The sequence below is a fragment of the Clytia hemisphaerica genome, unplaced genomic scaffold, assembly GCF_902728285.1.
Source record: "Clytia hemisphaerica strain Z4C2 unplaced genomic scaffold, Clytia hemisphaerica genome assembly, whole genome shotgun sequence".
NCBI classification, from domain to species: domain Eukaryota; kingdom Metazoa; phylum Cnidaria; class Hydrozoa; order Leptothecata; family Clytiidae; genus Clytia; species Clytia hemisphaerica.
Window position 1 is genome coordinate 736,651 of NW_027104356.1, and position 23,840 is coordinate 760,490.

Genomic DNA, 23,840 nt, shown 5'->3' on the forward strand with positions numbered 1-23,840 from the left:
GATTTAATGTTATATAAATAAGTTGTGCGACCTGCTTTTCACAAAAACGCTAGATTGAAAATATAATTGATTGCCAAGGTTTTGAAAATGGTTTCACATCGATCACGTGAAAAGAAAGTAACGTTATTTTGACCCTGTTGTGTTGTCGAAAGCAAAAGGTATCAAACAAAAGTCCGAGTCGATATAGAAGCAAAAGTGACTATAATTGTTTATAGAATTCGAATTAGATTGCGGGTTTGTGATTGTTGAAAATATATTCAGGAAAAAAGTTGAACAGCTTTCGAAAATGAAGAAGAATAAGATCATGCCTGAGAAGAGCTCATTTTATACGGTCAAATTTTCTTTCGATCCACGTGCACGTGATGTAGCAATTAATACCCACGCTTAACGAGTAAAGGATTTCGGAAAACTCGCCAAAGAGAAAACTACCCGGTGTCATTAGAATTGAGAAAGTCATTAAACAGTTTCTTATTACTCCTGACAAAATTTTTTCACCAGAATGCGAAAGCATTTAAGAATAGACTTGACGAGACAGGATTACAGGAAAGCTATACATATAGGTCATGTAAAGTAAAATAGGCGTAGCCTTAGCACGCATTCTATACAACGCTGGTTACAAGTTTTCATGTGATTTTTCAAATTATGCTTTTATCGCTAATTTATAAAACTCTTGCTAGATATAGTGAGTACAGCACTTTTGAACCTCTCTAATTCGATCTCAAGGGTGGAAAGTCTTTTTCGAATTAGAAGGAGTTTCATCTTATTAAGAATATTTCTTGCGACTCTTCAGCTGAAAAGAACGCTTCAGTAAGGCCTATGAAAGTCATAGTTTTCATCGTTCAAAGTCATAGGCTTCCTCCGTCCAGTGAGCCCTAAAAATGTATAGCTCATGGGCTATAACACCAGTACCAGTTGTTAGGCACGCCGAATTTCTTGCCAAACAAACTGAATTAATAGCTTCCTTGTGTATAATATTTCCAACAAAGTCGCAACCAAATTACTTCGAATTATTTTCGGTCCAATCAGCTGCTCAATGAGGAAGTTATAATCTGGATCGAAATTTTCCTCATTTGGCTCTCTTTAAACTCTATTATTTCCAATGTGGGGGGAAGTCGTTATCTCGAATTTAAATTTAATTTCCAAATTTCCACGAATGAAAGTAACCTAATTTACAAATGAACTTATAATTACTTTTTTCCAAATCTTACTTGAAAAGCTTGGCTACCCTTGTCGATTGACGGAGATGCTGAGATCCAAAAATTAACCATGTGAAAAGGTCTGACAACGAATCCTACTTACGAACTAAACATACGTTCAAAAAGGTGGGAACCAAGGGCAGATACTTCATGGATTTCTTCTTCTCGTATAAATGAATCATGTCTCATACAACTACACGTTTTTTTTGTAAGAACATCCAAAAAATTTAAAGCTTTCGGGTGTTCTTAACTTTTTGAGTTTTAAGCCTAAAAATGTTTTTAACATATTCTTATTTTCTCCATTTTGTGACCTTTTTTACCCATTTTCTTAAAAAATCGGGTGTTTTCGAGTCAGCAAAGCCTTAAAATGTTCTTACCTTGTTCTTAGCACTTCGGCCATCGAAGCCTTAAGTTCTTACATAGTTTGCTCTTAGAAAAAAATATGTATTATCCCCTTACTCGTAAGATTCTTGCAGTTTTTTAATATAATGAGTAAACCCAGCTGGCACACAACGCTGTTTCAACGTTCATCTAACGTTTTACGGACGTTATGAACATTAGATAAACGTTGAAACAACGTTGTGTGTCAGCTGGGAAGGTACAGACAAAATGAGTATTTTTTTCCTCAAAAAGAAAATATCTAGCCAGAATCGTCCTAGTTGGACAAAGTATTAGGAAATGTTGTAACAAAGAGAAAGGCTTTTGTTACAATTATTTATCGAGAAAAATTATACGAGAATGGTAATTTCAAAGGGCGCAGTTGGGTGTTAGCCTTTTGGCAAAAAGAGAATTTATATCAAACGCGCATTAAATTTTTATCAAGCATAGAAAATGAAAAATAAAAGAAATTTCTCGCAGCATCTTACAAGCTGTGAAGTAAGTGGCCAAAAGAAAAAGAAAAATTTGTAAAGAATTATTTTTTTTAGTCCAAAAGTATCAAAAAAGAGCAAAGAAAGGTTTTGTAAAGGGAAGCGAGAAAGATAGGACAAGTGGTTTGGGTGTGATTTTTTTTCTATTTGTCTCCTTCTTTCGAAGAAGAGTTTCGATATAAATTGTCATGAAAACAAGGCGACAGGTTCACAGGACCGAATTCTGTGCTTTGAAGGGATTTGAATATTGAGTAGTAGTGAGAATAGGTATCGGCATCGACAGATAATACGCGACAACGAACGAGCTTTTTGCAGCTACGACATTTTTAGACAGGCAAACTCGTAAGCAAGCCAGATATACCCTGTGTAGAAACATCAGCTTTATCGTAGCGCTATGAAGGCGGCAGTGATCCCGCCCTTCGTTGTAAGTTTGTTATAAATACTTATGCTCGCTGGTAGGGGTGTGTACTTCACACAAATTCAGCATTATTTCTGACTCTTATTATTTGTCTTATTTGTTCTGAAAGAGTATATGAAAAGATGATACAATTCTCGTTGATCTCTTATCTAACAGCCTCTTCTAAAGATTCAGCAAGGCTCAAATTTCTCGAGAAAACATATGTCAAAGGAGGGAGAGAGACTTTTCAGACTCCTATCCTAAGAAACTTTTGCGAGCAAACAAGATTTGAAAACCATATCTTTCTAAAACAAAAGGAAGTTTGAAGAAAACAAAAGCAAAATTTCCTTTTATTTTGAGACACGAATTTTTTCAAAAAATTTACCCAAAAAATCTGAAATTGTACATTCGAGAGAATTAATGAAATTATGACGTTTTATATTTAAAGATTTTCAACATCTTATCTAAGATTAGCCTTAGAATATCCCTTTTGATTTTTTGTGAGTTTCAATTTTTCGTCTGCTAAGTCTCTGAGAAGCTCAGAGTTTCAAATTTCTTTAGGTTACTTTGCTTAGCTTGCTCTTTTTATGATATTACTTTAAGTTATTTGATTGCGTTTGTTAAAGTGAATACAATGATATATCACATAGTCCAGTTCTGTTCTTTTAATTAAAATTTTTTGATAATTTCATTTTCCAAGGAAAGTTTTTTTCTAAATTATATAAAAATTGAAAATATTGAAAAATCGAGATGAGATATTTGGTTGGTAATTTTTTGACGAGTTGTATGTTCAAGTTAATACTTGTCATTTTCACATTTTCAACGGAGGTCTGGGCTCTATGTAACCATGGTACTGAGTATAAATACACATGCAGAAAATTACCGAGTTATAACTCGTACCAATGGGCCAGGTGTTATAAAAACTCTGAAATCAAAACATTTGGCAAGAACCATACAAACGGTTGCTTTGATGATAGCAGACAGTTTTGTTATTACCCTTGCCAAATGGAACGCCATGAGCAATTTTACGGATCTGTGAGCAAAGACTGTAAATGTGCCTTAATGGGCCACCCACCGCCTTGTAACGAGAGAACGCGCGGGCAACAAACATGTCGCTCCGTCGAAGGTTATTTCGGGTTCACTAAAATGACTTGTTGGGATAAAAAATATATCAGACGTATCACAGGTAATTCGTACCCCTGTGGTGCTGAGTTTTGTTGGTTGCCATGTGAACGAGAGAAAAACCAGAAATCGAATGGAGACGTTTCGGCAGAGTGTTCGTGTACTTATTCCAATGCTTGGAGGAGAGGAGGAGATTCGAAATTATTATTGACATTTTTGGTTGGGTTCTATGTGTATAATTCTTGATTGAAAACCATCATGGTCACCAGTTCTAATGACAAGGAGATAGCTCGTATACAAACCAATGGAAATTGAGTAATTTCCGCTCACCAATTAATTCAATGCTACCAAGAAATTTGATTGCATGGAAACTGAAGAGCATGAGTGAAATATTACACGTGGTTTCAGTAGTGTAGACAGGAGGGGCGCAAAATTTGTGTAGGAGAGCACTGATCTTTATGGCACTGTAATTATCTATTCATATTATAAAAAGATAATTACTGTGTCATAAAAATCTGCTCTCCTACACAATTTTTTCGCCCCTCTTGTCTACACTTCTGGTAATAGAATGAAGGTTAAAAGGTTACAAGACTGAGAGATAATGTTAGAGTTAAATATAAACATGCATTTGTAGAAATTTTTAGTCTGCGTTTACACTAAGTGTGCGCTTTTGTTATTTGAGGGTTTTTATGACGTCGTAGTTGACGGTTGTTTGAAGTCGGCAATTTATAATGATATGATATGATAATTTATCTACAAGGCTTTCGGACTTTCTGGGAAATTGAAAAACGAATAGTGTAATCATGAAACTTTGTAATTTCAATGAAAATTAGCTTTATGTATTTTTTTGTGATTTTTAGGCAATTTTGGGTAAAAAATGTCCAAAATTTGTCCTAATTTTACTAGCTAATTTGCATGAATTGACAGGATGGCCCATGGCAGCAAAAAGTGCACATCCATCATCATGAACAGACTTGAGAAGACCTAATGATTTCATAATCTGTACCGTAAACTAATATTTCCTTTCAATAAAACTTTAAAATTACATAACTATTTCAAAAATCCAAGTTGTTTTGCGTGTCAAGCTGAAATACCCAAGAAATACCCCGTCTTTCTCTGCCTGATATTTTTGGACCTACCCCGGTGGGGTGGAGGTCCTATAAATTAACCCGTGTTCGTTAGTTAGTTAGTTAGTTAGTTAGTTAGTTACCAACTTTTCTCGAGATTGGCTCATTCAATTTGCCGGAAATCGTCGTTTTTTCACATTTCCGTCACATTTTTTCAAACTTCTTTAATTGTTTCTTTACAGAAAAATGTTCTTTATGATGATGCCCAAAACTTAGCATCGTTTGATTTCCAAAAATATCATCCTTTGAATCCGGAACTCCTTAAAAATCGCCGGAACAGCCGAAAACCGCGCGTAAAACGGTTTTCCTTCATTTTTTCAACTTATACTCCACAGATTTCATGATTTTTTGCACAATGATGTAAAATGGCAATGCCCAAAATGTGACAGAGCCCAATTTTCAAAAAAGAAATTTTTCCGGCCGGTAGAACCGGAAATGTCCCGAAAAAAGCGGTTTTTTGAGATTTTCTCGAGATTTTATCATTAGTTTTTGCGATTTTTTGCACATAGATGCACATTAGTACTGCCGAAAAGGTGTCGAAAACCGTTTGCCGAAAAAAAAATTTTTTCCGGTCTGTAGAACCGGAAATGTGCCGGAAATCGTCGTTTTTTCACATTTCCGTCACATTTTTTCAACTTATTTAATTGTTTCTTTACAGAAAAATGTTCTTTATGATGATGCCCAAAACTTAGCATCGTTTGATTTCCAAAAAAATCATCCTTTGAATCCGGAACTCCTTAAAAAAAATCGCCGGAACAGCCGAAAACCGGCGTAAAACGCTTTTCCTTCATTTTTTCAACTTATACTCCACAGATTTTCATGATTTTTTGCACAATGATGTAAAATGGCAATGCCCAAATGTGACAGAGCCCAATTTTCGAAAAAAGAAATTTTTCCGGCCGCTAGAACCGGAAATGTCCCGAAAAAAGCGGTTTTTTGAGATTTTCTCATTAGTTTTTTGCGATTTTTTGCACATAGATGCACATTAGTACTGCCGAAAAGGTGTCGAAAACCGTTTGTCGAAAAAATTTTTTTTCCGGTCTGTAGAACCGGAAATGTGCCGGAAATCGTCGTTTTTTTCACATTTCCGTCACATTTTTTCAACTTATTTAATTGTTTCTTTACAGAAAAATGTTCTTTATGATGATGCCCAAAACTTAGCATTGTTTGATTTCCAAAAAAATCATCCTTGAATCCGGAACTCCTTAGAAATCGCCGGAACAGGCGAAAACCGGCGTAAAACGGTTTCCTTCATTTTTTCAACTTATACTCGACAGATTTTCATGATTTTTCGCACAATGATGTAAAATGGCAATGCCCAAAATTATACATTACTTCCATTAAATTCTAATTATTCGTTTTATAAATAGGTAGGTCCATTAAAGTATTACTTGTTTGTGTTTAGTTCCACCAAGCATGGATAAAATGAAGGTTCGAAATTCAATTTGGATTTGGAATAACTTTGTTTATTTACAAAGGGGTACTGAACCCATAAAATTCACAAAATTTTCCTTTGTTTTTCTCCTTTTTAGTCCCGGTAAGGGTCCAAGGATCGAAAGTCGGGCGATACCCCTCCCCATCAGCTCACAAGCCTAGTACCCCTCCCCCGGGTACTGAACCGCCCACCGCTGGTTAAATTCGATTTTTTCAATATCTTTTTGTAGTATAAATTAAACCTATAAAACTCTAATTGCTTCAAAAGAAAGGTCTATAATAAGAGGCACAAGTTTCAGGCAATACCAATTCCAAAATGCAAAATTTATTTAATCAAATCAGCCCCAACTGCTCCAAAGACCTTCCTCGTCTGTTAAAAAAGTATAAAATTTCAGAAAACCAGCTGTAATACAATCTTGTTTCAACGTTTATCTAATATTCACAACGTCCATACAACTACAGCATAGCGCATCTTAACATACAATCTATTAAAAATAAGACTGCCCAACTTGAAGCCATGCTGCTAAAACACAAATTTGATATTCTAACAATCTCTGAGACATGGCTCGTTGACAATCCTGCACTGATCAGACAACTCAACTTCTCCGGTTATCATCCTTTCAAGTACAATAACAGAAATGGTAAACGTGGGGGTGGTGTTGGAGCCTACTTTAAAGACGGCATCAAACATCGCCCAAGAACTGACATTGATAAGAAGGACACAACGATCGAACACCAGTGGTTTGAAGTGAAGGGAAAGAAAAGTCCCTTTCTTATAGCCGTCTTCTATCAACCAAGTTCCGAAGATGTCGACAAACGCGCCTGGCTTCAAAAAATTCGAAATATTGATATCATACGTTCACACCATCTGGTCTGATCCAATTGTGATCACTGGTGACACAAATATCGATCTTCTGAAAGAGAACTACAACGTTGCTAACGAATATAAAGATACCCTAGATCGTGCACCTTTCGTCATCTGCAACCTCAGGAAACCAAGATTCGAACCAAGGTTTAAATACATACGTAATGAAAAAAACTTCGATATACATGCGTTTAAAAACGATATCGCACAAGTACCATTCAATCTAGTTTATGCTTTCGACTCCGCCGAGGAACAGCTTGACATATTCAATGAACTGTTTACTTGCTGTTTTAGCCGACATGCACCACTTGTAAAGCAGAAAATTACACGTCCGCCAGCTCCATGGTTGAAAGATCTCAATATCGGCGAGAAACAAAGAGAAAGAGATTACCTCCGCGCTAAGTGCCATGCCCCCGATGCCGAAGAGGGAGAATGGAACCTCTACCGTAAAGCTCGTAATGAACTAAAGACTCTCATTCGTGTAACCAAATCTTCTTTCTTCCGTCGTGCCCTATCCTCTAAACGACCGAAAGAGGTGTGGTCTACCATTCATCGTATCCTCAAGCCGAATCCTCAAAAGATCCACGCTGAGCCTGACACCCTCAACCAACACTTCAACACAACTGCTGGGAGACTACTTAATTCACAACCGAAACCAGAGCAGCTCCTTCACCAACTCATTGACGATCTACCTGAATTTGATGACGCGTTCACCATTGCCCAAGTCTCCTACGCTGATGTTCGTAAAGCCATTAGAAATCTTCGGGACGATTGCTCAACCGGTCACGACCAAATGCCATCAAAATACATAAAACTGTCCACAGATGAAATCTGCAGCCCGATATGTCACATCATTAACACCTCTATTCAACAATCGATCTTCCCAAGTCAATGGAAAATATCAAAAATCAGCCCAATTCCTAAAATTGAATTATCGAATGAGCCAAGTGATTATCGTCCAATATCGATTTTACCCATTCTATCAAAAGTTTACGAGAAACTCATCATGATACAAATGACAAACTTTCTTGAACGCCAGGAACTCTTGTCACAATACCAATCTGGCTTTCGTAAGGGCCATTGCACTATAACCACATGTATTAAAATCAAAAATGACATTCTGAAAGCTATGTACCACGGAGAGATCACACTTGCTGTTCTTGCCGATTTCTCGAAAGCATTTGACACCGTTGACTTTGAAACTCTGATAAAAAAGCTTCATTCACTCCACTTCTCGAAGAAGTCCTTACGTATTCTTGCAAACTACCTCAGCAGTCGACAACAGTACGTACAAATTGATGATAAGAGATCACCCGTCTTAACTGTCACTAATGGTGTGCCGCAAGGGAGCATATTGGGTCCCGTCCTCTTTAACATCTATGTTCACGACATGGCATCTAAGACCAACGCCAAATGTGTTCAGTATGCCGACGACACCAGCATCTATCGTCACACCAAACCTGCCAACCTTGAACTATGTAGTCAAGAAGTTCAGAACGATGTCAATGTTATCGAGGAGTGGTCACGCGACTCAAACTTAATCTTCAATGCAAAAAAGACAAAATCGATGCTCTTTGCCACCAGTCAAATGGCACGAAGACACGACTTTACTTTTGAGATAAAATCAAACAACGAAATGATAATCGAGCGAGTTCCGTCATTCAAACTGCTTGGTGTCACGTTTAACGAAAATCTCACATGGAACGCCCATGTTAAAAATGCGATAACAAAAGCTTACGGAACACTTAAAAGTCTCGCGCTGATTAAACGTTATCTACCATACCGACTTCGTTGCCAGCTTGCCGAGACCCTCGTCCTAAGTAAACTGGACTATGGTAATGCTGTCTTCAACAATGCACCAGACTACCTTTTCAAAAAACTACAAAAAATACAAAATGCCGCTGCCAGCTTTGTAAGAAAGAGTTATTCGCGGGAAACTGATGTCATCGCTATGAAATGGCTTCCGGTAAAGGAACGCTCGGACTACAGTATGGCTAGACTCGCATGGAAATCCGTTAATATGAGTACCTGGCCAAAGTTTCTACCAATGGAAAAAATGAGCAACCTATTACTAGGAACGACCGTATCGGTGGTACTAAATTGCGTGAATCTTTGAATATTAATGGCTCGTTTGAATTTGAAGCTCCAAGAATTTTTAATGACCTTCCTGTTACATGTCGTAACTCACTTGAATATAAAGTTTTCTGCAAAGAGGCGAAAAATTATTTCCTAGATAAAGCTCTTGCTAGAAGCCTGCAGTAGTACAAGCCTTATTTAAGCTTTTTCTCGGCTTGATATCTTCTGCTATCTTCTCAGCATAAGCTTTTGTTTTACATATACTGGCACTCAATCTCTAGTTTCTCGTATGCGATATCTCCCATAATCACTTAATGGACTGCTTAATATTCCACTTTTTATATTGCTATACCCATATTAGTTTGTTAACAAGTCACAATTCTAGATACATTATAATCTCTTCTCTAGCACAAGCCATATTATTACGTCAGTAAGCAATCATGTTTCTTAATTTCATTAAAATTTTAAACCAAATATGTTACTTGAAATTTATTTTTATATGCAGTATGATTATGTTCATAGGCACTGGTACAGACCCCTTCGCACTCGTATTTAGTATCTATTCCATATGTCTATTCAGTTCTTCGCTCACTTTTCTACATAGTCTCAATTATTAGCTCAATTAGTATTTACAATTCCTATCTCCCATCCAATTTTGTATAGTCTAACTCAATTTCATATTTCATCATCTATTTCATTGGTGGTCTACCAGTATTTGTTGTTTTTTTTGTTTTTTTTTAGGTAAAGTTAGTTATTTATTTTATGTTCCACCTAAAATATTGAAAATGACAAACAGGCCTTGCTATACCGGTTTTATCTTCGTTTGGCTGCATTCGAATTTTTTACTTCTGGTCGCGGGACTAGATATCGTCCCAATTCTGAGTTAATCTTCTGCATACAATTACTAACACTCTACTTTGCTAGCGTAGCTGGTCAGAGCATCTCACTAGTACAGTCGAGGATTATGCCCTAAATAAGAGATATACTCTATTTAAGAGAAGGTCTCTTAAGTAGGAGATTTCCTTCTCTTAACTAGGAGACTTTTCTTTCTTCGTTAATTTTTGGCCTTCTCATCATTTTGCGCAAGTTTTGAACTTCATAGATCGACTCAGCACGTTTTTTTCTCCCTTCTAGCAAAATTTGGTTGAGTTCTGCTTTTGTTTCGTGGACCTAGGACGGTTAGGGTCTATCAATCTAAAGGCCGATCTACATCGTGAGAATTTTGTGAAAAGTAATAATATAGATCGGGCCATATTTAAGAAACGCGTTTAAGCGCGGTCAAAACGCGGGTCAAACAGAAAGTGAGTCGCTCTTGTCTCTCCTAAATAAGGGGGTTTGAGAAAAAACGCGTTTTGAAGGTCGAGGGTGTTTCTTCATTATTTTAAAAATTACGTCAACACATGCAAATGAGGCTATTTATGGTTTTTCGAAGTTTGAAAAAGAATGAAAAGGTATTTTATTTTGGTTTTTGGGTCATCGGAATCACGGAAACGTGATCTTTCACGTGATCTTATTTTCATATTGCGCAAATAGTCTGCTCTGAAGTAAATTTGTGAAACGTACAGAATTCTCCTAGTTTAGGTAACGTTCTCTTAAATAAGAGACTGAAAATCTCCTAAATAAGGTAATCCTCTAACTTGGGTATTCTCTTATTTAGGGCATAATCCTCGACTGTAGTATACATAATAATTTTATAAATATAAATATTTTTTTCTAGACTTTGCACACATATGCTATATAATATTTTCAGCCGAAGAGCCAAATGTAAATTTTGGAGATTGAAATATACCATTATTATTATTATTATTATTACGTTAAATGAACGTTGAAAAACTGTTGTGTGTCAGTTAGGAAATCATTCTTCCAGATCAACCAACGTACTCCATATATTCCGAATTCTTAGGGTCAATAAAAGTGGGATCTTCTTTCATGAAAACATTTCTCAATGCGTTCAAATGTTTGGCGACAACTTCCTTTGTGACGTAAGCGTAAATTCCTTCCTCTGTCCGCTTGGCTACGTCGTCCGGTAGGTAACTGCAATGAAGATGATAAATTCAAATCAAGTTCTGTGTTTTGGTTTTTGGATCGGTCACTAAGTTTGATAATTGTTCATTATACACTTTATCAACTCCAGTGCGGTCATGTTTTTAGGAGACTGGTAACGAAAATACAAGTAAACTTTTCTCGACGACGGTATCAAAAACATGAGGAGTGCTTGTGAAAAATATAAGATACCCTTGCATCATAGTATAAGAAAGCTGCGGCTTTCTTATAACGTTAAATGTTCCTTTTAAGTTCATTACCGGTTCATTCCCGCGACCGCGCTGCTAAGGGTTGAGGTGTATAAGAGGAATTCTTGGATTTTTATGTTTCATATGCGTTGCTTTATCCAGGTTATTCTTTAAAATATTCCATCGTCAAGGTAAATATATCTAGAAAACTGAGGGTCAATTATCTTCATCATCATAACAAGATATTGAGACTTGATTGGCCCTATACAATATAAGATCATCAATTAAGGACACTTTAAAAGGCGGACACCTCATATTAGCAGATATTTTCCCCGGGCGTTTTCCATTCCGGACCCCCTGATGATGTCTGATGTCAGCCTGTTTTTATTCAATCTACCTATGTATTTGTTATTTTGAAACAAAAAACTTACCTTAGAGGTTTTCCAGTTTGATACGCCAGTACTTGAGTTTCGGCCGCGCGTTCAAAATAATAATGTCTATCGTACGCCATGGGTATAGTTTCACCAACGGTCAGTAAACCATGGTTACCCATAACTAAAACATCTTTATCTCCAAGTGCTTGTCCAAGACGTTTGCCTTCCTATGGTTTTAATTATTAAGAAAAAATCAGATAGTTTGAGATTTTGGGCCCGTAAAGACTTTATGTGATCCGAAGTAATATCCATAAATATATTGACATACCCAAAAATCAAAATATTTTAGAATAAATTCTCAGCGTGGATTACTTTTTATTTTGTTCTCCTTATAAAAGTCTAAAAATTGCGTAAATTGAATCTCGACTTTTGAATAAAGCTAGGCACTAAGATTAGGAGGTTTTTCTCACGAAGAAATTGCTAAAGATGTGAAAGATCGACGAAAGATGCAGTTGAATTAAGTTATGATAACTGTCTGTGGGAAAATTAGGAATCTTCGAGTAGTTTAATCAGGGGATGCGTTTTCCAAAAGGTCCGCAATGGAGTTGCCAGTACGTGTGCATGTAGAACTACAATCTTGAATTTACAGAGAAGCTTGAGCTAATTTATGCTTTGTGATGATGATCTGGCCAATTATCGGAGTTTCGGGCGAGGGGCGCAAAATTATGGTTAGTGGCGGTAGACAAGGACACCACCTGCCACTCTCCCCAGTTCTCTCATGAATATTGTTTTATCCAAACCAATGAAGTATAAGCGCGAAGGGTTAGAAGCGAATCTCTAACCTTTCTCAGGCAAAAAAAAGTGTAGCCTTAAAATATGCGCCGTATTTTTGACGACTGATTGAATCTAGCAATTCCTTTGTTTTTGAGTGATATTTTTTTTGAAATTTAGCCGTAAATTTTAGTTTCAATCTATCATTTGTGTAAAAACCAGGCGGGCCGCTCAAGGCCGCGCAACTTTGGTAGGATTTTGTTGGCTTCAAATCCTACCAAGGAGATTTGATTCTAGCCCTTCGGGCTTATACTTCATTGATCCAAACCCCGCGCGTTCTTCCTTCTTCTTCGAACCATTCAGTAATCAGTCGTGTTTTTCCCTCCTTCCCGCCCTTACACAATTTCTTCCACACGGGTCTCTCCTCTCACTTTCACGGTTGGTCACTTGATTGTGACGTCTAGATTCTCTTAGGGCCTCTGATGTTCACGCCGCCTGTCTTGCCTTTTGTACAGAGCCTCTAGTGTACGCCCTGTTTTAATGTTATACCGCCTCTGGTATACGCCCTCTGAATTAAGGGTATACTATGTCATGCACATAGTTCCTCTAGGAGTGACCCCAATATTTCCGCAGGCAAAAACGTTTGACAAAAAGTTTTCGCTCATTTTCGCACGAAAGTGGAGACCGGCCTTAATCAAGTTTAGCTTACCGTATTTTCTCCTTGGTTAGCAATTCCATCGTAACCACCAATGTCATAAGCGACGTTTGTTCGGAAGCGGGCTGCGTTTTGACTTATCATCTGAATGGTTGGATCCTAAAAATTACAAAATTCCCAGATGAGAATGAAGTTTTTATAAGATACTTTAATAATTGGTCATTTGAAGTAACAAAAATCACGCGTTCTTTAGAAAAAGTAAGAAAATTGTTTTATTAATGGTTAACGACCAACCAAATCAAATAGAGAGAGAGAGAGAGAGAGAGAGAGAGAGAGAGAGAGAGAGAGAGAGACTAAACCTACCCAAAAATAAGGGCATAGGCCACATGCCTAAAGCATGAGGATCACAGCGCATAAAATAAATTTCAAAAACTAATAAAACACTATGCTATTCGGAAAATAAAATAGTATTGTCTTAGTAAAAAGAAATACACTAGTCAAGTAATTATCATCAAGGATCAATTTTCACAGAGTGAATCAAATTTCTCCATTCTAATTTATTCAAAGCCAAATCATGCCAAACATTAGTATCAATGCCAGATTTTTTCAAACATTTAAATAGAGATCGACCATATGTGTATCTCGGAGCACCACGAGGACGTTTAGAACGGACCCAGCACGACAACATTTTCCGTGGAAGGCGATTCCAAGGCATGCGCATTACATGCCCAGCCCATCTGAGCTGTTGACGACAAATGTAGGTGTCTATCGATTCCATAGAAAGTTTATCGAGAAGATCAGATGTACGTTTACGATCGAGTAAAGTAACACGACAAATACTTCTTACACACCGATGGTGAAATGCTCTCAATTTATAAAGAAGCTTTTCCGTCAAGCTCCAACACTCAACACCATATAATAAGATGGGTAGAATAAATGCTTGATAAACTTTTGCTTTGACACTAAGCTTTATCTTAGTGCGGGAAAATAATGAACTTTTCATCATACCGAATGCATTACACGCTTTCTGTATTCTACGATCAACATCAAGATCATCTGAGGAATCGGAATTTATGACGCTACCAAGATAAATAAACTCTCGCTCAACAGGAATAAATCTGTCACCAAAAACTATATTCGATAGGTCAGCTTGATCAAAGGTTGCAGGATCGTCATACATACATGGTGGTTTCGAGCAGAAAAGAACGACAGATTTCGAATCAGGTGGCCCCGAATGGATCTCCATTCCAAAACAGTCGAAATGGGTCATACAGAGCGGTATACCAACACTAGCGTCTTCTCTTGAGTCGAAAACGAGGGCTGTGTCGTCGGCATATTCAGAGTCCTGAAATTCATACTCCTCGCCGTATGCACGGTAGCTCCGACCGGTCATTTTGGCATCCTGTTTTGATCTAAAAATGCACAATGGTAGGCTGGTGGTTGCTCTCCAGGTGATCATTACAGCTGCAAGAAAAAACGTGAACAGTATGGGGCCGAGAATATCCCCTTGCTTCACGCCAATGGTACATGACATTATATGCGTGACTTCGTCTACGGTGAATTTAACGGTGAAGTTTTCATGTAAGGATTTAAGAAGACTGGTTAATTTAGGTGGAACTCCAAATTTCTCTAAGATAAGCCATAGTAACTGCCTGGGTACGCGATCGAAAGCCTTGACTAGGTCAAGAAAAAATACCCAGGATTCTTTTCCGTGTTCTCGTCGTTTGCGAAGGGCTGTTTTAACTGTAAAAATGGCATCAATGCAGCCTCGATCAGGTCTAAACCCACATTGCGGTTCTTGGTCAAGATTTTCTTCGATTGGTAATAGGCGAGAATGTAAAATGATTGCAATTATCTTGTAAGCAGTCTCAAGTAACATGATCCCACGATAATTCTTTGGTAAACCAAGATCGCCTTTCTTTGGTAGAATCGTCAAACGTCCTACATTCCAGTCATTAGGTATATTTTCAGTTTGCCAAATTGAAAGTATGATGTTGGTAAGAGCTTGACTTGTTTCTGGATGATCAATCAAACATTTCCATATTTGTGGTTGTATACCAGAGTCTCCTGGAGAAGTGTTCTTTAATTTTTGTATAGCTTTTCTGATTTCATCCTCAGTTGGATCATGATCGCATCCTTGAACGATGTCGTGATGAGGGATGGGGTCGAGAACGGATACATTAAAGTTTTCTTCTCTATTGTAGAGATTGTTGAAATGTTCATAGAAGACAGTTGCATTTTCTTGAGGAGTGGAACATAAGGCACCATTTGGTTTTTTCATTTGTCGAGAAACTGAATGTTTTGGTTTTGAGAGTCCGTGATTAAGAGCTTTGAGGGAATCCCAAGCTGGTTTCGTACCATGATGACGGTTGAGTCTTGAACAGTGATTTAAAATCCAATCGTTTTTCGATTTGATTATTAGAGCTTTCAGTTTCTTTCTTGCTGAACGGAGACGGTTCAAAGAGGAGCGTGTAGAGCGTTGGAAGTAACTTTTCATAGCTTGGTTTCGTGATTGAATTAAAGGTAATAAATTAGCTGAGTTTGCTTGAAACCATCCTGGTTGATTTTTAGTTTTATTTGGAAGGGATTGCTGGCATATCGTTCTGATTGATTCAGAAAGTGTTTTGTACGAACCATTTGAGTCAGAATCGTTGAATTTTCGAGCAACATTTTCGCAGAATTTATTACGTTTCGTCACATCTGAAAGAGCAGAGATATCGAGGTTTGTCATTTTACTACGCAGATCAGTCTTCTTTTTCAATCGTTTCATAATTTTAAGTTTAATAAATATAGCTCGGTGATCACTATCTAGAAGGCATGCAGTGACTCCAGCATCTCGAACTCGATGTGTCATTTGTTGATTCACAATAAAATGATCAATTTGGTGTGGTTTTTTGCTACGTGGATGAATCCAAGTACCGTACTCGTTCTTTTTGAAGCAACTTGTCATTGCTGAGAGATTGTTAATAGAGAGATAAGATCGATAGCGTCTGCCTGAGTTATTGATATGAGAAATTCCGAAATTACCGACAGGGTCCTCGTTTTCTGATGAAGTACCCATACTGGAGTTCGTGTCTGATCCGATCAAGAGAATGTCATTGTGATGTTTCTTTGCGATGCATGAGCTGAGCTGATCGAAATATAAATCCCATTCGTCCTCAGGTGCATTTCCGACGGGGGCATATGTTGAAATCAAAAATACTCCAATATCTCTGTTTTCATGATCTCTCAAAACGAGGCGCACTGCCATTACTCTAGCACCAAAATTAGTATACATCTCATAACCTCCTGCCTTCCAGGCAGCTTCTCCGTCAGAGTTCAAAACAATTGCTACGCCTTGTGATCCTCTATTCCCCTGTTGGACATTTTTATCGAGACCAACAGAAATAATTTTAAAAGAGTCGTTCTCTAACAGTTCGATTCCGTTCCGCCATGTTTCTTGTATGCACATTGCAATGGCATTTCGTTTTTTCATAATGTTTAACAAGATTTCAATTCGAGTGTCATTTTTCATACCTCGTACATTTTGCGATAATACTTTGACCGTCCTGATCTTATGTCTTTTCTTTCCTTTTGCCATTACTGTTTTCCAAACTTGCGAGGCCTGGAAGAACAGCGGAGAAAAAAGTCCAGTTCTGCTTGAGTGGTAACCAGTGTGATTCGCGTTACTCAATGCCAAATGAATAGGACATCTCCTTCTGCTTTACGAGTTGTTCATCATCATCATGTTGTTGTTCTTCTGGGTGTGGTGGCTAACGGACCTAGTGATGCCGATTCAGGTGGCCACCACACCCTATTTTTAGGTTTAAGTCTGAAAGAACAACTTATTCACTAATTCTTAATGGAGTGAATTTTTTTTATCTGTAATAATTATCGTATTATCATATAACACCCTTATTACTGTATTACACGGATTATAAACGACTCTAGCCTACCTTTAGTACGGAGAGTGTTGTCGAATACTGTGGGTGAGTATGCATAACACATTGAACGTCAGGTCTTGCATCATATACACCCAAGTGAATACTATATGCTGTTGTCTCTGGTTCACGACCAAGCCCTTCAATCACCTCAGCTGTCTTGAGATCGATTCCTGAAACAATTAAAGATAATAAACTAGCCATTGAATTGTACTAATTGAATCCAGTTTAAAACCCCTATGGTATTGACACAAACGCCGGGTTGAAAGTAGTATTTACCGGTGAGATTTTGAAAAATGTTCTACTCGAAAACAAAGAAACCACTAGATTCAATCTGTCGTCGTGGTTGTGGTGCAAATCTCAATGGTTTTCAATTAAATCTGAATTGAAATGCTCCTATTGGACTTTTCATTTAGAAATTTTGTATATTTTTTTAGAAAAAAGAGCCCCTGAGTTATTTACTCAGTACAGGAAAGCCTATTTTTATAAATATACTCAACCCCTTGAATAATCATTCTCTTATAAAGTCGGATACTCAACCTGCCATAACTCTCTAATACTTTAGGCGTAGAAACTTTCGCGAACAGAAACTTTCGCGATTTTCGCGAATTTTGGCCCTTTTCGCGAAAGTAAATGTATTTGAAAATTCTTGAAAGGGCAATTCGCGAAAGTAAATGCTCGCGAAATAAAATTTGGTCTTTAATTCGCGAAAGTTTATGCTCGCGAAAAAAAGTTTTGAAAACTCATATTTTTGGTAAATTATCTATGCTTTTTTCTTTGAAGTATAAAAAGGATAAGCCTTTTTACAAAATAACAGTTTACAAAGCTAGATTAATCAATCAATTTCAATTATTCCAATTCCATTTTCTTTTCTACTACTACGACTTCCACTGTTATTTCCATTATTTCCTTTCTCATTACGTTGGTTTGCTGCTCCAGCAAATAATGTTCTAATGTCTAACTGTTTTTGTTTCTTGCGAGGAAGTTGACGACTTTTCGATAGCGATGTTGCTTTTCTGGAAGGGGTTTTCTCTCTGTTTTTGCCTTGCTCGATGGCGAAAATTACAGCCTCTTCTTCAATTTCTGTAACATAGCAACCAAGAATATCCTCTTCCTTTGGGTTTGTATATCGCTCTCTAACAAGTTGAATATATAGCTCGGCAATTTTAGTGTTTTTTTTTGGTAGCTGGTATTTTAACAGTAACCAAACAAGCAATCTCCATATCTCCCTGGACAAGGGGTGACCTTCGATAATGCCTGGAGGTTAGTTGAACAGAAACTACAGCCCCACGATCCATGAAAAATTTTGTAATTCTAGAAATCTCTCTTGGTAGATGGCCAACCGTTGCTCCATCGGATGTCATAGTTTTGATAGCAAATCTGTCATAAGGATTGTTTTCTTCAAATAAACATCGAAGTAATTCGTTTTCTTTTGGTTTCCAACCCCTTCTGTAATAGTGATATCCTCTGACTGCAGCTGTAAATGTGTAACAGTTCTCCATTGTCTGCAACTCTTATTTATCACTCCCTTTCAATCTATTTGATGAAGCTTGGAATCGAATTTTTCTTTGTAAAATAGGCTTTTTACAGTTTACATTTTAGTGAAAAAGGACTGCTGTGTTTTTTGAAAATTTCTGTTAAACCTTTTTTTTTCCCAATTTGCCGCATTCGCGAAAGTAAATGCTCGCGAAAAATTTCGAAACTCCAAAATCGCGAAAGTTTATGTTCGCGAAAAAATTTTTTTCGTCAAATTCGCGAAAGTAAATGTCGTGAATTTCGCGATTTTTCGACCTCGCGAAAGTTTCTACGCCTAAAGTAGATATCAACCTAGTGGATATCCACAAAAAAGGTCATTCAAACCCTTGGTGCATTTAGATATCTAAGCCATTTTAAAGTGTTGAAAAATTTCTTCAAAAAGTAGGTCTATTTATAATTCCTTAACCTTGGAACAAAGGATTCGCGGTGAAATGCTCGTGACTTCAATATATTTGCAATGTATTTGGGTAAACCATGTGTTTAATTCAGCAGATCATTTCAAATGTAAGATTTCTTACCTACAAAACATTCTGGTGTGACTTGACTCCAGTACATTCCATAAGGTACTAAAAGAGCAACCCCTTCTTCTTTGAAAAGTGACGGTGCTTTGGCTGTCAAATGGTTGCATATCCCCTCGCTCATACCAAACCTGAAAATAGACACAGTTGAATCTTTTTAAGTCAAATCTCTATAACTCGAACGTCTCCTTGACTCAAACAAGTTTTATGGTCTCTTCAGTTAACACTGCTTTGTAAATTTTACTCCATTACTTGAAATTTCCTTAACTCGAACAAATTTGTCTTCCATGTACCTGTTCGAGTTAAGGAGACTCCACTGTACAACATTGGTGAAAGTTCATGCGAAAGAAAACTTAAAAATTAAAACACAAGGAACATATAAGGCCTCTGTGGCCGAAATAATAGTACAAAAAACCCCTGATTTCTTAGCAAATCACACAAAAATACTCACAAAATGGTGAAAATTAGAACATGTTTAAAACATTTTCAGGTTTGAAACCCAAAAAGTTAAGAACATCTAAATCTTCAAAAAATTTGGATGTTCTTATAAAAAACGTGTATCTAAGTTATTAGCACCCATCGGATATTTCAGAACGATTTCCATATGTTGATTTAAATCTGGTTTTGGATTTCATAATAGGGACCTTTAGCATTGAGGACGGCGACGCGTATTTTTTTTCCGTCAGCGGTCTAAACCCAACTTCAGCGGTCGAAACCCGGCTTAGCGGTCGAAGCCCAACCTAACGGCCGAAACCCATTTTACCGGTCGAAACCCATGTTGGAAATGGGAGGGGGATTTTTTAGCGACCGAAACCCAACGCAGGTGAGTAAACAAACTCACAGTTGAATGATTCTTTTGTTTTGATAGCCCACGAACGAAACAAGATATCCTAGCGGTCGAAACCCAAGAATTTTCTCTTTTATTTGCTTGAAAAACTTTCGCGTATGGAACATTAAACTTGAGAGAAGTTTTGGGTTGATACCATGAGTTTGAGTTTGATTTTTTTACTTGAAAACTTGGATAATATATATTATTTAAAAGTAATTATCAATCTAATTATCACCTAGCCTAATTGTCAGAATATTCCTATAGATAAATCCCGACGAAAAAGCTTGAGATTAACTTCTTTCGCTCGTGGGCTACCAAAACAAAAGAATCATTCAACTGTCAGTTTGTTTACTCACCTGCGTTGGGTTTCGGTCGCTGAAAAATCCCCCTTCCATTTCCAACATGGGTTTCGACCGGTAAAATGGGTTTCGGCCGTTAGGTTGGGCTTCGACCGCTAAGCTGGGTTTCGACCGCTGAAGTTGGGTTTAGACCGCTGACGGAAAAAGGGTTGCAGCTAGGTTTTATTCTTTTCATATCAATTTTCTCATGAGAATAGTGAATTTTAATAGGGTAATTAATAGACGTTTTCAAATCTCAAAAGACGACTTGAAAATTCTTTTTTGATATCGTCTTTGGGCCGAAGGCGGTGCGGCGTGGCGTGGCGTGACGCTGCGGTGTCGCGGCGGTGCGGCGCGCGAAGGCGGTAAAAGAAAAGCACAATAGTTTTAAATTATATGAATCCCTCTAGAATTATAACGTCATTTTTTACAAAAACTTTCTTAAACTCAAATTTTTCCATGCGATATTAAATCTATATAAAATCGGCTAAAATTTGCCATTTGATTTTAAGATTTACTTTACGTCCTCATTCAAGTCGCCGTCCTAGATGCTAAAGGTTCCTAATATCTGACTGACTACTGAAACCAGTTGAGGTGTGTATCTCTTGGCTCAATGAGTACACACATTAAATGTGTGTTGATTTTCTTAGATTTCATTCTTGGCTATTTCAGACTCGCAGTACTTTTGCTCCCCTTAATAACAACGGAGTTTACTTAAACCCTACTCTGATCCAACCCTCTGATTGGATCCCTTAGGATTCGCGGGTCCCTCTCTCAAAAAAGTCTCAAAATCATATCTAGATATTTAATATTTCATTGATTGGTCAACCTAAGATAACTAAAGAGAATCCAGTATTGAGACTGGTATTTGCCGGTAAAATGAAATATAGTTGATGCTCTCTAATTCGATCTTTAAGGGGATTTAGATTTTCATCGAATAATAGAGCTATCGAATAATAGAGCGTTGTTTATGAGAAATCCTTATGACTGGGACTTTAAATTTTATCGAATAAGGGAAGTTATCGAGTAAAAGAACGTCGAATTAGAGAGCGTCAACTGTATGGTACCTTATCGGGGAAAACTTCGTCGGGGAAAAGTGACGAATATTTTCCCCGACGAAAATTTTCCCCGGCCTTAATGCGTTTACCAACTACCAGCAAGTGACGAATTTTTCCCCGACGAAAATTTTTCCCGACAAAAATTTTCCCCGCGAAGTTTTCCCCGATAAGGTATTTGAAGGTGGAATTTCTATTCCCGTACACATCGGAGCATTTTTGACCGGTACTCTGGTTTATCATATTACCGGTATTCCGGTATTTTATACCCTCAAAGCACAGCCCCCATTCCCCACGAAAGCCCACAACTATCACTCACTTTTCAAAAGCACGATAAGCTGTTGCAAGTTGGCATCTCAATTCCCAATTTTCCCGAACGATCTCTTTCTCTTGGGCGGCCGAAAGACCTGTTCGCCGTTGCCGCTGTACGGTCGCCAAACCTCGCAATAAAATCTTCTTGCTGTCATGTTTTAAAACTTCTCGAAGTATAAGCCTCGTAGAAATCATGATTTTTGTTTTGTGTATGTTGTACTGTACCTTACAGATGTCAAATATTTCGCTACTACTTGCATCTAGATTCTTTTGTTGCCTGCATTAAAGCATTGCCTGTCTAAAGAAAATATTATCTAAATGTTTTCATAGGTAATATGACCTACTTGTCATTTGAATTGTGCTATCTTATTGCAAAAATTGACAAAATTTATTCAATGCACTTTCAAGTGAGTTAAACCAGGTCATAAATATATTTTGAGTGACTTACTCTGTCTTCCATTGTTCCTAAAACATATAATACCCCTGTGCCTCATACCCGGTGGCAGGCCCGCCCCCTAAAAAAATTCACCAAAATTTTGTCCCTCTTGGGAAATACCCTTCGATTATTGCCCAACTGGGAAATTAACTTCGTTTGCACCCCTTTTTAAAAACAAATAGAAAAAGAACAATAGAATTGACATCCCTATAGATATTTCAACAGAGATTTTCCTCACCGTGGGAAGAAGTTCCAGCGAGTCAGGGGTGTTCAAAAGAAGCGTATTGACGAAAGGATTTCGAAAAGTGTTGCTCCGAAAATTTAAAAGAAGCCTTGATCAAGATAACATTAAAAAACGGTTTTGACGTTATGAAATACGTTGAAAAAACACGTCAAAAAGACAATATCAAAATATCATTATTGGAAAAAAACCGCATAATAATAACAATAATAATAATAATAATGATATATTTCTGGCATTTCCAAAATTTACATTTGGCTCTTCACCTGAAAATTCTGTATATAATATATGTGCAATGTCTAGAAAAAAAAATTGAAAAATAACCTGGTAGTATACTGAAGAAAAATTGGGGCCGTATGCGGACAAGCAGATAGTGACGAAGCGGTGGGCTAGTAGTATGATGAATAAAATGATTAGGATTAAGGGCTCTGACCATAGTGAATTTTTCATAATTGCTGTGTTTAAAATGTGTTTTATGACTGATGTAACCAACAAAACTATGACATGTTACACATTTTCTGTTAGACAAACTATTCCTGAATCTGAAAATTCAAAAATTGCATTGGAAAAATTTGATGAAGAAGAAAATGAAGACTTTTGCGAGGAAGAGTATTTCAACTTTGAAGAGCTTAGTTTCGGTGAAGAAAAAACATTTTGAAAATTTTTTCGCAGTAGATGGTGTATCTTTTACCGAATAGTAAAAATTTTGTAATGCATACAAAGTTTTGACTGATCTTGTAGATTGATTTCTCTGGAATATTTGTTAAAAGTATTTTTCCCGTCGGGTCAGGTCTCTTCATTCTTCATTGCCACTCCTCACTAGTCAATTAGGGCCTTTATGGTCTTTTCTCCTCTCCTCTGTTACAAGATCAAATTTTTATTCTGGACTTATTAGAGTCAAATTCGAACCGTAGTTCGCTTTTTTATTATTCGAGTAGCGCTCTCGAAAGTAGCGAGGCATAAACTGTCTATATAAAAAACTTCGACGTGTGTGCCAAACTTAACTGAAATCAGAGGAAAGATAGTAGTAGGCCGAGTAATAATGAAAATACAGAGGGCGGGCAACATACACTACACAACATATTATCAAGCAATATTTTGATGATGTATTGCTGAGTACCACAATATATTGTCAGCTTGATTTGCAATATTCCAACAATATGGTGATAGCATAGTATAAGAAAGCCGCGGCTGGAATGGTAACATCTGAACTTTTGTTGTTCTATCTCTGTCGTATTTGATGACTATTTTTTGATCAAGAGATCAGTAATGTAGCATCTTTAATGGTAAATTTTATTGGTTTGTCGTTAATACTTACTTTACAGTGTGTTTTAGACATTAATGATATGCCCTTGATAATACACTTGCATTATAAAATCATTGTAAAGGAAAGATCAACAATAAGAAATTTAAACAAGCACAAAATGGCTGGGCTGAAAGAACTAAAAAATAAACAAAGTGCCTCGAATGCCTTCGCAATATTTCACTGAAATCTTTTTAGAAATCAATGAAAAAGTACATCTAGATAATACTGTGAA

At 37.1% G+C, this 23,840-nt stretch overlaps 1 protein-coding gene across 1 annotated transcript; it reads right to left on the bottom strand.

Annotated features, from left to right (window-relative positions):
* Positions 1–10,899: 10,899 nt before the first annotated feature.
* On the bottom strand, positions 10,900–21,901 carry LOC136818157 (putative aldolase class 2 protein PA3430). Its single transcript, XM_067074517.1, has 6 exons — positions 21,633–21,901; positions 19,092–19,222; positions 17,053–17,210; positions 13,172–13,276; positions 11,749–11,918; positions 10,900–11,120 (listed from the first exon to the last, which is right to left on the bottom strand). Exons 1-6 carry the CDS (start codon positions 21,818–21,820, stop codon positions 10,955–10,957), a joined length of 918 nt encoding a protein of 305 aa, XP_066930618.1. The 5' UTR covers positions 21,821–21,901; the 3' UTR covers positions 10,900–10,954.
* Positions 21,902–23,840: the final 1,939 nt, after the last annotated feature.